The following is a 17,539-nucleotide window of genomic DNA, read 5'->3' as shown; positions in this document are numbered from 1 at the left end:
AATACTGTAGATCAGAAACAAAGGAAGGATTACATGTAGACTTAAAGTTCTTATTCCATGGGGTTATTTACATGGTGAAATACAAGGTTTATTTCCAAGTTTTATATAGTTAGATGGCTAGGGAATATAGAAGACAAAACTGTTACCATCTAGTAGTCTACCATCACAGATATTCCCTGAATGTACATTGAATGTATCGTGGAAGACAAATGAGATTCAAGTATTTCTGTGGCATTAGAGTCTGTTGATGAGAGTCAAGAATTTATACAAAATAATTTGTCTACCCTGTAAATATCATTAGTTCCCATAGTGTTTGCTTTGTTCTTTTAAATAGTATGAGGACTATATGCCATTGCATGCACCCCTTCCACCCACATCACCTCAACCACCTGAGGAGCCTCCCTTACCAGACGAGGATGAAGATTTGTCTAGTAAAGAATCCGAATATGAGAGCAGTGATGAGGAGGACCGACAGAGGTTTGTGATATGACATACTTGTTTTTGTTGTAAGAATAAGGATGTGGGTTGGGGATTTAGCTCAGTGGTAGAGCGTTAAGTGCAAGGCACTCGGTTTGGTCCTCAGCTCTGGAAAAAAAAAAAGGAATGTGGAAAAGACTTGCTCTTCCTATATTTCACATATAATTTATTCAAAATTAGACTGCATTAAATTGTTTCTCAAACCTCCCCATGATCTTGAACATCTGCAATAGTTCAGTGAATACTAGGGTCTTTGGAAAAGTCTTTGGATAAAGAATAATTTGTTTGACGATTTTAGCATCACAGAGTATAATTGAACCTCATTATTTATGGTTCTGTATTTGTTACTTTGCTTGTTAAAATTTTAGTAGCACAAAAATTACCTTTGATCTTCTTTAAAAAGAAAAATTTTGTTTTTCTGACTGGTAATTTTTTTTTTACAAGGGCTTGATGTATTTATAAGGTGTTTTATAAGTAAGAGTATAAACAGTGTCCTGAAAAACTGACACACTGGACACATAGGATCCTAAATTAGACACAAAGTAGCCAGTAGTTAGTCAGCATTCCAGCATTATACTGAAGTATGGGTGAGTTAATATGCAAAAACAAAATTGTCTTTAGCTCACTGTTTGGGAGGGTACAGTCCATGACCAGCTGTGTTCCCACTTCTTTAGATCTCTGGTTAAACAGTCCGTCATAGCAGATCACAAGACAGCACAGGAGTACTCAACTTAGAACCATAAAAACAAGAGAACTGAAGAAATCGGGGACCCACAACTTCTTTGAGAGTATATTCTAAGTAACCCAAGGCTCAGCAGCTTCTACCATCTCTGGAATCAAGCTTTTCACAAATAGGCCTTTGGGAAATAGTTCATATTCAAATTATAGCAGTTATCTCCTACATTCTTGTTTTAACTCTCGTACTAGTCACGTGTGTCATGCTTTTTTTTCAAGTGGTCTAATTTCATTTGTTTTTTTCACACTTTTGTTTTATTACTAATTAATATATTCAAAATGATTTTCAGTTATAAAGTTTAACTGTGGTCTGTCTAGTGATGTTAAACTCAAGGAAACTATACCTTACAGAGAAAATTGGGCCAGAGTTATAGTAGCATTGAATATATGTTAAATCATTAATATTTGTTAAATAAGACATCTCTTGTATAAAACATAGTTGTGTATTATCATCTGATCATAAGCTATAAGCAGTCAGGAAGATAACACACATTTCTTTGGGTATATTATTTTATTCACTAATTATTCAGTGTTTACCATGATTTCATAGAAAAAAGCGTCTTAGATAATAAGCATTAATTGGCTTCATATTTTCAACAGCTGATTGCCCTATACTCTGTTCCCTTAAGAATGATTTCTAGAGGAATTTTGGAAGTTCTCTATGCATAACCATTCATGCTAGTTACTGCCAATAAATAACTCCCCTCATTGGTTGACCTAGAGATTCTAAATGTTTATTTAAAGTTTCTGTTAAAAAAAAATTGTGAATTCCATAACAATTTTCTGACATATAAACTAAACCTATCTTAGTACAAGAATTGGCCAAACATTTTCTTTGTAAATCCAAAGAAGAAATGCTTTTTTTACTTTGTGAGTGAGGTGTGGTGTTGGTCACATATCACAACTTCTCCTCTAATGGCAGGAAAGCAGCCATATTTATACTTCATGAATAGGTGTGATGTGTTCCAGCAAAACTTTATGTATATACAAGAGTGGATAACTAGCTTGATTTGGTCCTTGGGCCAACCCCCACCTTATGATAATTAATGGGTAATGATGTGAGTCTTCATTAACTATGCAGAAAGTCAGATATAAAAGGAAGTATTAGTATGAGTCAGGACCCAAAGAGAGACTTTGAAAACACATTTAATCAGCAACAGTTTTACTAAGCCATTGCCCATCTAAGTAGTGATTTTCTTCTCTGGAAAAATCAAATTGCAGGTGTGACTCAAACTACTGAGGAAATGGATAGAATCTTTTTGGAAGAGAGATGTTAGCAAAGCATGCAGTTGTTCGTGGTAATCTATCTTACTACAAGCTAGTAGAGCTCTCTTCGGCAACACATACACTAAGACTGGAACCATACAGAGATTAGCGTGACCCCTGCTCAAGCTAAAGAGTAATAGAAAATAGTACATTTTGTTAATTATTCTCTGAGATAATTTAAAAAATTTTCAGTAAACTTTTAGTACTATTTAGGAATATTTTAAAAAGTAAAAGTAGTGATCCTAATTAGAAATTCTCTAATATTCTAGACTAAACCCATTTTAATTTTTGTAAGTTTCTATTTGGAAATGTAGCATGAAATTCTACCCAAAATTCATCTCGAGTCTTAAAAGAAAACTAACCCAGTTTCTAATGCATGTTTTTATTACGTACTGGGAATAAAACAACATTTTTAAGAAATATATTTAGTTGTCAAATATTTTTTATTATATGCTTGGTCTTGTTTTAGAAGGTTGGTATATTTTGGGTGGATAATTGTAATACTTAGCATGTATTTTGAATATTCAGATGTTTGTATTTTTAATAACATTTTTATTATGTTTGGTTTGGAGACTTCTAGAAACAGCCCCACTCTTTAGCCCTAGCTGCCAGGAATTTGCTATATGTACTGAGCCAAGTTTGAAATCTTCCTTCCACTGCTCCTTGAGTACTGGATTACAACTTTGTGCTGCCCTGCTCAGCTTTTTAATGCAAGTTTTTATGAGACTTGATTGTTGTGAAATTTCCTACTATGTAGTATATGCTTATATTTTCACCTCTTTATTAGAAAAATAGCCTAAAATTTTAGCCACACCCCCCTTTCTATATAATGTGTTGTATGTGTATATCCATTTTGCCTTCAAGTTTCATAAATGAAGCCCTGAGAGAGTTGTACCTAGTTGTTTTTAATTGCTTATTTGTGACAGATATCAAACTATCCAAATAGGATCCATTCTAAACATTATGACCAGTTATGTCATAATGGAAGAAAGTTGTGTATGAGATAACAGTTGTCAGTTTCTACTTGTTACTTATAAGCAACTTTAGTATTTGGAAACTTTTTTCTTTAACTAAATGTGACAGAGAAATTAATAAATAAGGTGATACTAATGAGGTAATAAAAGAAATAATGTTCAGAATAAGGAATTTCTAGACATCTAGGCATGCACAAGGAATTTATAGAATGCCATTGGGACATATCATTCATATTCTATAGGAAAACAGGTTAGGAAGACAGGATGCTTAAAAATAGAAAGGGAAAATGTCCTGAATTTTTGTTACATTGTTTTGTAAGGATACACCAAAATCAATGATAAAACACAGACAAGACTATCTAGTCACTTTGTGTAAATTTTTAAATGCATGGTTTTATTAAAAGTAAGATTTAGCCAGGCGATGATGGTGCACGCCTTTAATCCCAGCACTTGGGAGGCAGAGCCAGGCGGATCTCTGTGAGTTCGAGGCCAGCCTGGGCTACCAAGTGAGTTCCAGGAAAGGCACAAAGCTACACAGAGAAACCCTGTCTCAAACAACCAAAATCAATAAATAAATAAATAAGATTTAAATGGTATGGGTCAATTTAGAATGTGAATTTTATTCATATTGATTATGCCTATTGGTGGCTTTGAAGTTATCCTAATTAGTTTTAAATATATTTGTATTAAAGATAAAAACTATATTCTAGAATACCAACTCTAGTTTACCTTCCCTTTTCTTAACAGAATGAACAAACTAATGGAACTAGCGAATCTTCAGCCCAAAAGACCCAAAGCTGCAAAGCCACGCCAAGTGAGAAAAAAGCGAAAAATAAAGGCTATGTTGACTATACCTTCGTCAACTTCACACAGGTAGTTTTATGTATACTTATGAAATGAGGGTTGTTTGTATGTGCTTTGATTATTCACTTAACTCCTTATTCTTCAGTCTGGCAGTTTGTCAGTTTTCTTGATTACTAGTTTTCTGTTTGGCAAACTTACAAAGTTTTCAAAATTCTATTTGTTTACCAGCATTTAATAATATTCACTATTCGTTTCACATTCGTATCTTCTCTTATTGGGAATATTTACTACTTCTTACTAGTGATTGCAATTTTAACTTCATTTTACTCTTCTATACGTTTCGTTTTAATAGTAACAATCTTATGTATAAATTATGACACCTTAACCTTTTCTGTGTTCACATGGCAGTCCCATGCTTTTAACTCTTAACAATGTTAAACAGCAATAACAGTGTAAGCCACATTTTCTAGTAGCCGTACTACACAGTAAAAATGAACAATTCAAGGCTAGTTATAATTACTTAATTCATTATACACAAAATATTATTTCATCATACAATCTATAAAAATGTTGAGTAGTTAGACATTTTTCTTTATAGAAATTCACTATCTGCATGTAGCCAGTGACTGTTAAGTTGCATACCACAGCACTGATTACATAGTGTACAAATACTGCAGGGAGAGGAACTCAGAATGATTAGAAGTTCAAAGTAATTCTCTACTACATATACCAAGGTTACTGCTGTGCTAAATGGACTGGCAAGGTGCTTTCATAGGTAAAGGTTCCTGTGGCCAGTGGTGATGACTAGAGTTTGATCCTAAATGTCCACATGGCAGAAGTAAAGAACTATCTACCTCAGTTTGTCTTCTGACCTAAAAATGTTCCTCACCACACATAAAAAATAAATAACAAATAAAAGTTATCCTCTTACACTGACTGAACAAGTGTGCACCTCCCTGTCCCTGGTAATCTGCTGTTTAAAATGAATAGATAAATCCCAACTTTTTCATTTCAAATGACTTTATTAAACTTTGATTAAACCTCAGTTCCCTCATTTATAAATTAGGTGTTTAATAGTACCATTACCATCTGTTGAGCTTTATTGAAATACTAAATCTAGTCAGTTTGTGTAGTGCCTAAAATGTATAGAATGTTTTATCATCATGAGCTTTTTAAATTTAAAGAAAATCTGAGATGTTTTTAGAATTTTATTTTATATAATAACTTTATGATTGTTTATAAATACTAGTTTGCATCCTGTGCTGTTACCATCAGATGTATTTGACCAACCACAACCTGTAGGCAATAAAAAAATTGAATTCAATATATCTACCAACATGCCAGCAGCATTTAAGAATGATTTGGAGAAGGAACAGAATAACGAGGAAGAAAATTCTGGTAAGAAAACTTTAGTTATTTCTTACACTTAACAACCTTTCTTAGGTTAAAATCAAATTTTATAGTAGCGTTTGTCTGCTTTACTTGAAGTTTGCATTTACAGACTGAGGCTGTAGCTCAGTTGGTAGAGAGCATGCATGGAGCTCAGGGTTAGTCACCAGTACTTCCTAAACTGAGCAATGCATGCAAGCTTGTAATTCCAGCCTCATTCTTTTTAATTTGTTGAGTAAATACTAGAGTATATTTCTTGTTGCATGTTTGATTACTTTTTATAATAAAGAATTCTAGTAAGGATTGTATATGTAGTGAGTGAACTTTTAATTTCTTGTTCCATTTCTTTTTCCTTTTTTTGTGCATAGTAAGTAACAGTGTATTGCCCTTTGAGTTAGCTTTATTTTATTTTTTTTTTAGATTTATTTATTATGTATACAGTGTTCTGCTTGCAGGCCAGAAGAGGGCACCAGATCTCATTACAGATGGTTGTGAGCCACCATATGGTTGCTGGGAATTGAACTCAGAACCTCTGGAAGAGCAAGCAGCCAATGCTCTTAAAAACTCTGAGCCATCTCTGTAGCCCAAGTTAGCTTTATTTTTAATGTTTCTATTTTTCATTGTTTCTCATTTAATGGCTACTCACTGTAGTTAGAGTTTTCCTGTCTGGCCCAGTCAGGACAAATCTCTCTTACCCGCCAGTCCCATAGTCGCTCAGACCCAACCAAGAAAGCACATAGAAACTTACATTGTTTAGAAACTGTATGGCCGAGGCAGGCGTCTTGTTATCTACTTCTTCTATCTTAAATTAACCCATTTCTGTTAGTCAATACTTTGCCACATGGCTTGTGGCTTACCGGTGTCTTTACATGTTGCTTCTCATGGCGGCGGCTGGCGGTGTCTCTCCAGCCTTCTACTTCCCAGAATTCTCTTCTCTCTTGTCCCGCCTATACTTCCTGCCTGGCCACTGGCTAATCAGAACTTTATTTACACAGAGCGATATCCACAGCACTTCCCCTTTTCTTTTTTTTTTTTTTAAAGGAAGGTTTTAACTTTTACATAGTACAATTACATATAACAAAACAATCATCAAACAAGAATTACAGTTACAATATTAAAGAAGATATCCTATCTATCTTATATTTGTGAGTCTAAGGTTTTTATACCTAACTTATCTTTTATCATAACTGAGGAAATTATAACTATCTAGTCTTCAACCACATCAAAGACCTCAGAAGGATATAATATTACCTGAGAACCAGGAGAAGGATGTAAGCATTTTTCAGGAGTCTTGCAAGAGTAGACAGACAGCTGGCAGCCTGGACAGTCACCTAATGTTCCTTTGTAAAGTTGGGGCATTTGTCTTCAGCCCACAGGGCTAGAGTCTCTTAGTCACTTTTTTTAGTGTCCTGTAGAATGTCTGGCAGTTTCCTCTACGAAGCAGGAACCTGAAGGACCATTTTTTCAAGCAAAGTTTAGTGGTCACCTTTCTATGGGTCCTGCACATCCAGTCGATCAAGCAGTCCAGGCAAGAACAGTTTCTTGCCCAAATGGCTATTTTTGCCAAGGTGAAGATAAGATATGAAGTGTCTTCAATGCCCATCCTCGTCTCTGAAGTAAATCGTTGTTGCCAGGAGCAGACATGTCTCACTGTCCAGAAAGTCTAAATTTTAAAAATACTTTAAATGCCATATTCTGAAGGTCTTTGAAGTATTTGAAGATTACCTATCTATCTGAAATATCTCTATGTATACCTAGAAGACTTAACATGGCTATGAGTATGATTATCATAGATGACCAGTTATTAATCTATTTTTAATTATCCATTATAATTTTAAATGAACTATATGAACATAATACCTTAAACAAGAAATATACACACAATATAACAAAATTAACTAAGTTTGTATCAATAAACTAAAATCTATACCAATGTAAAACATTTTAAACAAGTTGTTGCTCTTTAGAAGTAAATTCCTTCCTTAATCTACCCTTTTATCTTATTATATCTATATCATATCCCCTTTTCTTCTTTAGAAAGAGATCGCATTTATAATCAACCTGTTTTAAAGAAAAATATTGGTTTTTCTCTGTCCCACACCAGAGGGCTCTTCTAATTGGGACACAAGAATCTCTTAATCTTTTCTTTTAACAATATGCCTGGCTTTAGAGAAGGAGTGAGCCAATTCCATCTCCAAAGCCAGCTGGGAATTTGGGCGTAGTTTCTCTTACTACTTCCTGCTGGAGGGGGGCGCTGTATCTTATGGGGACACAAAGAAAATTTTAGGATTATGGAGTAGTCCATTAGGGTGAACCTCTGAACCAGTTGCCTTGAAAGCATTCTGGATGTTGGATCATCTGGGCCATGGTGTCATAGGAGACCTTTCAGGTGGTCTTGGCTGATCAAACTTGATATATCTTAATCTGGAACAAATCCACAGCCTCTGGATTTCTGTGGAAACAAAAGCAGAGACTCTTTTCCAAAGCAACATGTCCTTATGTCCAAATTTTGAAGTCAAGGTACCTTTAAAATTTACATATTTGTTTAATTTAACAGCTTTTACAATCAAATCTTTTTCTGCAGTTAAAAATCCCAAAGACAACATAAACCAGATTCTCTGTGTAATATCCATCTTTGTAAGACTGAAATGCCACTGTGGCTGCTGGCTCCACCCACCTCAGCTTCCCAACATGGTGGTGGTACAGTTTACCGCCAGCTCTGGGTCTGGAGCCATGTGTACCATCAACTATCAGAAGCAGTTCTATCAAAGCAGCGCATAGCCCAGAAACCTTTTTTTTTTTTTTTTTAAACTAGCAAAGGCTAAATCCACCATGCAACAGAGTAAAGTGCTGCTTGTAGACTCCTCATTCCCGCCACACTGCAGGTCAGACGAACCCACCAGGAACCCGCCATAGTAGCTCAAACTGGCAGGCTGCCGCTAACTTCAGAGAGACAACTAGGAAGCTGTTTTTAGCTCTATCTTAGAATCTTTTTTTCAGGTTTTAGGTGGAAAGTCTTGCCAACACGTTGGACGCCATTTGTAGTTAGAGTTTTCCTGTCTGGCCCAGTCAGGACAAATCTCTCTTACCCGCCAGTCCCATAGTCGCTCAGACCCAACCAAGAAAGCACATAGAAACTTACATTGTTTAGAAACTGTATGGCCGAGGCAGGCGTCTTGTTATCTACTTCTTCTATCTTAAATTAACCCATTTCTGTTAGTCTATACTTTGCCACATGGCTTGTGGCTTACCGGTGTCTTTACATGTTGCTTCTCATGGCGGCGGCTGGCAGTGTCTCTCCAGCCTTCTACTTCCCAGAATTCTCTTCTCTCTTGTCCCACCTATACTTCCTGCCTGGCCACTGGCCAATCAGAACTTTATTTACACAGAGCGATATCCACAGCAACTCACCTTTCATTAATATTCTTTTAGTATAATTGATAAGTAAAAATTAAACACATTTATGGGATACAATTTTATGCTTGAATAAAACATTCTATGTGTTTATGAAAGGCAGTCCATCGTCCCATTCTGTATCAGTGTCAAAGCTGTAATGTTGGATAGTAGAAACATGAGTCTTTCCGCTGTTTTTATGTTTTTAGACTAGAGAGATTCTATTTGTATAATATATTCCTATATTAAGACTTTATAATCTTGTATGTAACATATTTTGTTTCATTTCCCCAGCTAACTTTTGAGTTTCCAGTGTTTGCTTTTATTTGGAGGACTTACAGTAGCACTTAACCCTATTCATCATCCAACATTTTTTGCCAGGTCTAGTCAGTTACTGCTAATGCTAAAATTCATATTTTTAAAATTTAGTATGTGAGTATCTAAAGTAAAATGTTAACTTGAAAAATACTTAGTTAAATAATTTTTTAAGTATGATATAGTTATCCATGAAGGATGAACATATTACTTACTTTTCCTGTAGCGGTGGGGAGGGGGGTTAATGGAATGTTTTTGTATCCCCAAATGGAACGAACTCTTTTATTTTGTTCATTTCAGCCTAACATGTTGACACAAATATTCTAATTATGTTGAAAGCAGTAAGATTGTTTAACAGTATTCTGACTGTATTTATTATGAAGTTCTTATAACCATTGTATGTAGTTATCTAACATGTAGTTAGTACTGTTTTGGAGTGAGTAGGTTAAACAATCCATTGTTACACACCAGTATACACACTCTTATCTAACATTGAGCATTTGCATCAGATTCCCATTTCGTACATCAAACTGAGTATGCTAAAGTTTAATTCATTTTCTTTTCTGTTTGCCCCCTAACTAGCGCTACAAAGCAAGCCGTTGACTCTTTAGCTGTTGTCTATGGCTGCCTTCATGCTCCAATAACAGAACTGAATAGTCAAAACCAAAATCATTTCCTCGCCACAAAACCCTAAACCACTATTCTTTGGACTTTACAGGAAAGATTAGCCTGCTTTTGTCCTTAGATACTGAGAAAAACTAAAAATTGCCAAATGATACTTTTGTAAATTGTACAGGAAAAGAAACCTAAAGTATGTTTTCTAACATGAGGCGTTTTTTTAGTTTGTTTCATTCATTCATTCATTTGTTTAATGACTGATGCTAATGTTGAACTCTTAGATTTACCAGACACTGGACTTGATTCAAATACAGGATTTGGAAAAATTTTCCCCAAACCTAATTTGAGCATCACGGAAGAGATTAAAGATGATTCTGATGAAATGCCCTCACAATGTATTTCTCGAAAGGAGTTGGAAAAGGGTCGAATTTCTAGAGAAGGTAATATTATGACATAAACCACCTCATAATCCATCTTATATTTAGTGTTCTACTTCTATTTTTCTTGTCTTATTGAAATTAGAAAACTCTATGGGTCATTTACATTAGGATGGGCACTTTAGTGTCTCTCTATAATTAGTTTGTTGACATTTCTTTCTTCTTTGAAAGACTCACCTAGTACTGGGGAAGTTCCTTACCATACAGTGATTGCAGTAAATATTTGAGTAATCAATAAGTCTGACAAGTCTGAAGTTACCTATTCTGTATATAAAATAGCTGCAAATCATTGTCATACAATATCTAAAGTAGATACAAGGTGATTATTAAAAATGGTTTTTAGAAATCTGAATTTAGGATTTAATATTCTAATACTCTTCCCTTTAAAAATCTTTTCATATATTTTAATAATTTTCTATATGACAGAATACCAGGACCAAGGCAACTTACAAGAGAAGCATGTAGTAGGGTTCGTGTTTTAGAGTCCATGATGGCAGAACAAAGACATCATGGTAGGAGCAACTGAATGCTCATGTCTTGATCACAAGCTGGAGGAAGAGAGAGCACACCAGGAATGGTGCACGTTTTTAGAAATCTCAAAGCCTATTCCTACCGACACATTTCCTCCTTCCAGGCCACACTGCTTAATTCTTCCCAAACAGTTCTACCAACTAGGGACCAAGTATTTAAACATAGGTGCCCATAGACCCCATTCACATTCAAACTACCACACTACTAAATGATTTTTTATTTATTTATTTTGTAATTTAATGATTTGTCATTGTTACAAATACCTTTCTCCACAATAATGAAGAGTCAGCCTCCAATTAATATATTTGAATATAAAGTCTAGTTTCCCAAAGCAAATAACTGGCAGTAAATGTGAGTAACTGTTAGGGCTTTGGAGACTTTTGTCTGATATTTCTGGCTACTAATTTTGAATGCATTATTCTTATGTTGGAATGTGACAGTGACTAGTGATTTGGGACATTCATTTTAAGCAGAAGTTATATAAATGGTTGACATCACATATTTAGGATTTCTAATAAAGTGATTCCTCTTAAAGAACCCTTAATCTGGTTTTGGGGACAAATTTTAATTCTATATAATTGAGAAATTTTAAACAAAAGTTCAATTTTTTTATATAATTCATTTTAGATTTTAATGAATATTTTCATACCTATTTGTATAATGTTACTACTATCTGTTAACAATTTTCATGGTTTATTTTTGCCTTTTTAGAAGTTACAATTGAATGTTATTTTATTTAAAAAATTGCTAATCGTATTTTAATTTTATATCTTTATTTTGCTTTGTTCTTAAAAAGAAATGGAAAACCTTTCAGTTTTCAGAAGTTACGAACCTGGTGAACCAAACTGCCGAATTTATGTAAAGAATTTAGCTAGACATGTTCAAGAAAAGGTAAGGTGAAATTTGCAGTTTGATTTTGTTACTGTACTTTTCTCCCCTAGTTTTCTTATTTGTCTATTTTTTTTCTTACCTTTTTTTAAATTATTAATTTCAAATTTCAGGACCTTAAATTTATCTTTGGAAGATATGTTGACTTTTCTTCAGAAACACAGCGGATAATGTAAGTGGCAGACAATCTCAAATTATGTTTTTTAGCTGTTACAAATTCACGCTATGCTTGTTTTTTTTCTTTAGTGTTAAAACTCACATGATGAATCATTTGTTCTCTTACATAAATGTCTTTTTATAAGTATAGAAGAGGAATAAATGAATTTCTATATAAATGAGCAAATAAAATTTTTAATATTTTGAATCAGATCATATTTGTTACGACTGTTCAATTTTTCCTAGTATGAAAGCGGATATAAACTAAACATAAAGAAATTCTTATTGTTATATTCTGCCAAATCCTTATTTATACATACAGGTCTTCTAAAATATTTTTGTCCATAGCCCTTTGGCACCAAAGCATTGTTACTCAACTTTTTTTTCTCATTTTCTTTTTCTTTTTTTTTTTTTTAACATTGCCTAATATTCACCTGGAGAGCTTGGTTCATTGGTTTCTTTGGCCTATCTCCAAAGATAGGTTTTCTAGGTGGGTCAGAGCTCATAAATTTACATTTCTAAAATAACATTAGCTATTTAATTTCTAAGTGAAACCAATACTTTTAAAATCTTACCTGCCTGTGTGTCTTTTGGATATATTTTATGTTCATATGTACAAGTACATACAAGATGTATATTGTAAAGACTATTTTCGGTATTATCTTGCCTATAATTACAATTTGAGGTGAAAGAAAATCGATTTAGAAAAAGCTGTAGATCCCCAAATGATTGTTTCCTCGGAGACAAGTAATGATGTTTAAAAAAAATTCACTGCAAAAAAAAATTGCCTTTTATTTTCACTTATGTTTACATGTGTGTTCACAAACATATAGGTGGATGGTTACTCCTGTTTGTGTGTGTATGTGCCTCTAAATGTTCAGCATACACCCTCCTTTTTTAACATTTGTTTGCTTGTTTGAGATAAGTGTTTATTATGGTGATATTTTATTTGTGCTGAAATGTGATTTTATTTGTATGTTAATAAATAAAAGTGCTTTGGGGGGGTCAGAGCTAATAACAAGCCATAGCGGAAGTCAGGCAGTGGTAGCACACGCCCTTAATCCCGATCACATGACCGGCAGATCTCTGTGTGTTCAAGGACACCATCAGCATGGAGACACACGCCTTTAATCTCAGTACCAACCATAGAAGACCTGGAGGTCTGTATAGACAGGCAGTGATGAGGAGGTCATGTGGTTGGGTTTACAACCAATAAGAAAGCAGAACAGAAAGTCAATAGACAGACACACAGGAAGTAGGTCTCTTTCTGAGAGATAAGAAGGCAGTTGTGGTCTTAGCTCTTGGCTGCTGCTCTGACCTCTTGGACTTTTAACTCTGCATTTCACTCTGTGTTTCTTATTTAATAAACCGTTCAGAATTACATCTATAGTTTATATTGGCCTAATACTCACCAAGTTGTGAAGATGGCTTGTCTGGCTGGCCAGTAAATGAGGGGCCAACTGTTTCTACCTTACTACTTCTGCAATTATAAGCATATATCACCATGCCCAGCTTTTTGTTTTATCTTTTGGGGGTTTATAATATTAGATCATGTTTTCATTGTAAATTGCAATCTCATTTTTATAAATAGTTTTTAAAAACAGTTATCTCTCAAAAATGTTTACATATGATTGTACTGTATAATAAGGTACTGGGTGAGTCTACTAGGAATAATGTGTGACTTTATCCCTATGCTTGGAAGAGTCATTCTGTGTCCATGTGCCAATAATAAAATGATAGCTTTGAGTATCTGATAAGTATCTACCACTTTGGAAGATACTTATGGTAGATACTTTGCTTATGATAATGTAAATTCAACAATGTAAACCAATTATGTTAATTTAGCTTTTTATTCTTTTTTTAAAAATCACTTGAGTATATAATATTGAATTCATTGCAAGTTGTATGATGAAAAAGAATAAATAAATTTGAGCTTGCTTTGTTGATGTACAACAAATTAAGAGTTTGCTTTTATCTTTGCTAGTGATATAATTTTAAAATTGTGAGCATAATATAATTGTTGCTTGTTAAGAATAATACAGAATAGAATTTTAGAATATTTAGTTTTAATATTTATCAAATAGTTCTGTTGTTAAACTGAAATTTTTGGATTGTTAAAACCTTTGACCCATGGTTTTAAAATTGATATGCTTTAAGTCATAATTACTTTTATTTAGGTTTGATATTCGCTTGATGAAAGAAGGACGCATGAAAGGACAAGCTTTCGTTGGACTTCCAAATGAAAAAGCAGCAGCTAAAGCCTTAAAAGAGGCTAATGGCTATGTTCTTTTTGGAAAACCCATGGTGGTTGTATCCTTTAAACCAATCAATCCATTGTAAAATCCTAGGGTTTTTAGCAGTGGGGTATAAATAATTAATTTTAAGTTATCACTTATAATATCAGTAATTGTTATTCAAGGTTACATTTTTACTTAACAGTTCAACATGCCTTATTAGGTCAGATGTCAAATTTTCTTAATCATTATTGGAAAATAATATAACTTGCAATGTAAGGAAAAGTTCAGCCAAGTTTATACATTTATTCAGCTCTGAATTATTTCCTCATGTTAATGTCAAGACATAGTATCTAGAAATATACTTGGGTTAACTGGAAGGGATCCCACTGTAGTTTTATTATAATTTGCATTTCTGCTTTGGTATTTCAGTGGCCAAAATACATCATTGCATAACTGTCTTGTAGTAAATTCAAGTTTTAAGTTAGATATTAGTGAGGGTACAGATTTAAAAAAGTGACAGTTATAAAGAAGGGCAGATATTTTTATTTCCTTTCAAATTGAATATTATGCAAGAATTAGGAAAATAATGTTAGTACTATTTTCTATATTAGATATTAGAACTGTATAGTATATATTTTCATATATTAGATTTAAAAAAATCGCTTGTGTTCTCGATGGAAGCCTTAATTTTAATGCATTAGCAGTTTGCTCGATCTGCTAGACCAAAACAAGACTCTAAAGAAGGAAAACGAAAGTGAAAGGAATGGATAAAGGTAAGTATGGAGAAAACAGTTAAAGATATGACAATTTCTTGGAGTAAAAGTAAGGAAGCATAAAATCTTATGGGTTACTAATTCAGATGTATTTTATGAATTTTTAAGAAAATTTCGGTGTACATAGTTCATTCTCATTAACTTCAAAATTATAAATAGAATAAAGTCAGTTTGTATGTAACAATTTTAGAGAATTTTGTAAAGGGAATGTATTGCTTTTTGTTTGGTATATATATGTTCCTGCATGATAGTGCTTTTAATTTCTAATCTGTATTGTACTCACTTGGAGAGCTTGATAAACAGGTTGCTGGTCCTTTCCTCTAAGTTTCTGGTTCAGTAGTTCTGAGGTAGGTGACAGGTAGTCTCCTTCATCCTGTAATTAAGGAATTTCTCAGCTCGCAATCATTGCAGTGCTGAAAGGGGCAATATCATGGAAGCCAGGTCTAGTTTGGTATTCTTACTGACACCGGACCAACTGCACAGTCATTGAGTTCATAGTGACAGTGATGTGTTTGGTCAGGGACGGCACTGAAAACTGAAGGAAACTTTACTACAGTTCTACAGTGCTGTGAACTTAGAGTGATTAACATTCTTTACAAACATGATTTTGAGGCATAATTTATTTGGAACATGTTGACTACCTATGTAAGTAAGTAAATGATTTCAAGTTGCAGAGCTATAGATGTTAAATTAAGTTATTTTATTTTGGGAAATGAGTGGAAATAGTTCTTTCTGGATTTTTTTGGGTGTGAGTTAGATATTTTACTTTTAGTTATTCTACTCTTAGAACCTGGAAGAACGTGAAAATAATTGGTCAAAAATTGCTGTTCAACTGGAAAAAAAAAACACTAAAAATAGAAAGATTTACTTACTGTTAAATCTCTGAGTTTCTTGGAGTATTTAAGTTTTCTTTCAAGACAGACAGATGTCTCATAAATACTGTACAGGAAAAAATGAAGAATTTCAGTCTGTGTTTTAGTAAATCGTTTAAATCTATTGCTACCAATTAGAAAAAAAATAAACTACATTCTGCTGTTCTTCTTTAGAAGCATTCCTGCGTAAATACTGCTGTAATACTGTCATACAAGTGTATCCTTTCTTGTTGTATCCTTTTTGGGGCAGTGGTTTTGTTTCATTTTATTTTCTAGAAATGCTTTGTCTTCCTTCTATCATTTATCCAGATTAAGCAATACTTTTTATACTTCATTCAAATGAAATGGTTCTCTAGTTTTGTAGCCTGAACAAATATTTTACATGTATTGTAGATTCACTGTTTAACTTTCTGTGTTGTCCTATAATCAAGGAGTTTTTTTCCAGGGAAAGTTAGTGAATCAGGTCACTTAGTGTATACATATGTTTTACTGCAGAGTATGGTAGTGTTTCCTTTGTATTGGCTTTCTGTTTCATGGTATATCCATTGAGGTATTGTTCTAGTTTCATTTCTGTTGCTGTGACAAATACCCTGACAAAAAGCAACTTAGGGAAGAAGGGGTTTATTTGTCTTATCATTCCAAGTTACTGTTCATTTTTGTGGGGAAGGTGAGCTCATATCTACAGTCGAGCAGAGAGAATAAACATATAGGTCCTCACTTGCTTAATATGAGCTAGCCTTTTGCTCTCTTACACTGTTTCTAAGCAATGGTGCTATGCAAAATTGGCTGGATCTTGCATTAGTTAGCAATCAAGACCTATGCCCTCAGACCAGCATAGTCTAGATAATGGTTTATTAGGACTCTTTCCCCAGGTTATTCAGTGTTGTGTCAAGTTGACAAGGCTATCCAGCAGAGTTGTTCTATATAACATGTTCTAAAATTTGGGAAGGATCTTTTTTCCCTTTATTAATACATATATTGAAACTAACAAAATTCTATAAAAATCTGAAAGTAGAGTAACAGATAGCACATCTATCGTCTAAATGAAATGTCTTTGACAAGTGGAAAGATTACCCTTACTCTTGGTCTTTTCAAAGCAAAAATAAAAAATTAAAAAACTAGATTTTTTTATATATATATATATATATATATATATAAATTTTGATATACATATATAAATAAGATATGTTATACTTTAGATAGCTTAGTAAATTATCTTCTCGAAATAAGAACAGTGATTCCAGGCTATATGATGACTAGAATCTCAGAACAGTTAGTCTCAATTTTTCCTGCACATTTAAATCCAGATAACTCTAAATTAGGTAATAATGAATTACTTAGAGTTTGATTCTAGTATTTTATTAATATAGAGAGAAACACCATGGAAGAGTTTCTATGTATAAATATTTTTAGACTCTTATCTTAGAATGAATAAATCAAAATCACTTGAAATTATGTCCAATATAATTTGAAAGGTTCCCTTAGTAATAGAAAGGACCACTGACAAGTTTAGATGCTACTTTGTTAAAGTGATTGGCCATTGCATACCAACTTAGTCATATAATTTTTTTTTTAGTAGTAAAATAAATATCCTCAACATTTTGTCGAAATGGTGCCAGTATAAGTGCTGTAAAACTACTACAAATTCTCTTGTTTGTCACCCTAGTATTAGAA

At 33.5% G+C, this 17,539-nt stretch overlaps 1 protein-coding gene across 4 annotated transcripts in view; it reads left to right on the top strand.

Annotated features, from left to right (window-relative positions):
• Positions 1 to 17,539, top strand: part of Rnpc3 (RNA binding region (RNP1, RRM) containing 3) — a 54,454-nt gene that overhangs the window by 10,539 nt on the left and 26,376 nt on the right. For 2 of the 4 annotated variants that reach the window (XR_004945172.1, XM_036189626.1), the window contains exons 7-14: positions 335 to 477; positions 4,200 to 4,325; positions 5,506 to 5,654; positions 10,253 to 10,411; positions 11,736 to 11,830; positions 11,941 to 11,999; positions 14,161 to 14,293; positions 14,922 to 14,993. Coding sequence is in view for 3 of the 4 variants with exons in the window: in XM_036189626.1 (XP_036045519.1) it covers positions 335 to 477; positions 4,200 to 4,325; positions 5,506 to 5,654; positions 10,253 to 10,411; positions 11,736 to 11,830; positions 11,941 to 11,999; positions 14,161 to 14,293; positions 14,922 to 14,978 (921 nt within the window). In the remaining variant the exon portion in view is untranslated. Of the gene's footprint in view, positions 1 to 334; positions 478 to 4,199; positions 4,326 to 5,505; positions 5,655 to 10,252; positions 10,412 to 11,735; positions 11,831 to 11,940; positions 12,000 to 14,160; positions 14,294 to 14,921; positions 14,994 to 16,039; positions 17,007 to 17,539 lie in introns of those variants that run through there. The other 2 variants (XM_036189627.1, XM_036189625.1) reach the window with 2 other exon arrangements.

Source organism: Onychomys torridus, chromosome 6, assembly GCF_903995425.1.
Source record: "Onychomys torridus chromosome 6, mOncTor1.1, whole genome shotgun sequence".
NCBI lineage: Eukaryota > Metazoa > Chordata > Mammalia > Rodentia > Cricetidae > Onychomys > Onychomys torridus.
This window is presented reverse-complemented; position numbering and strand designations above follow the sequence as displayed.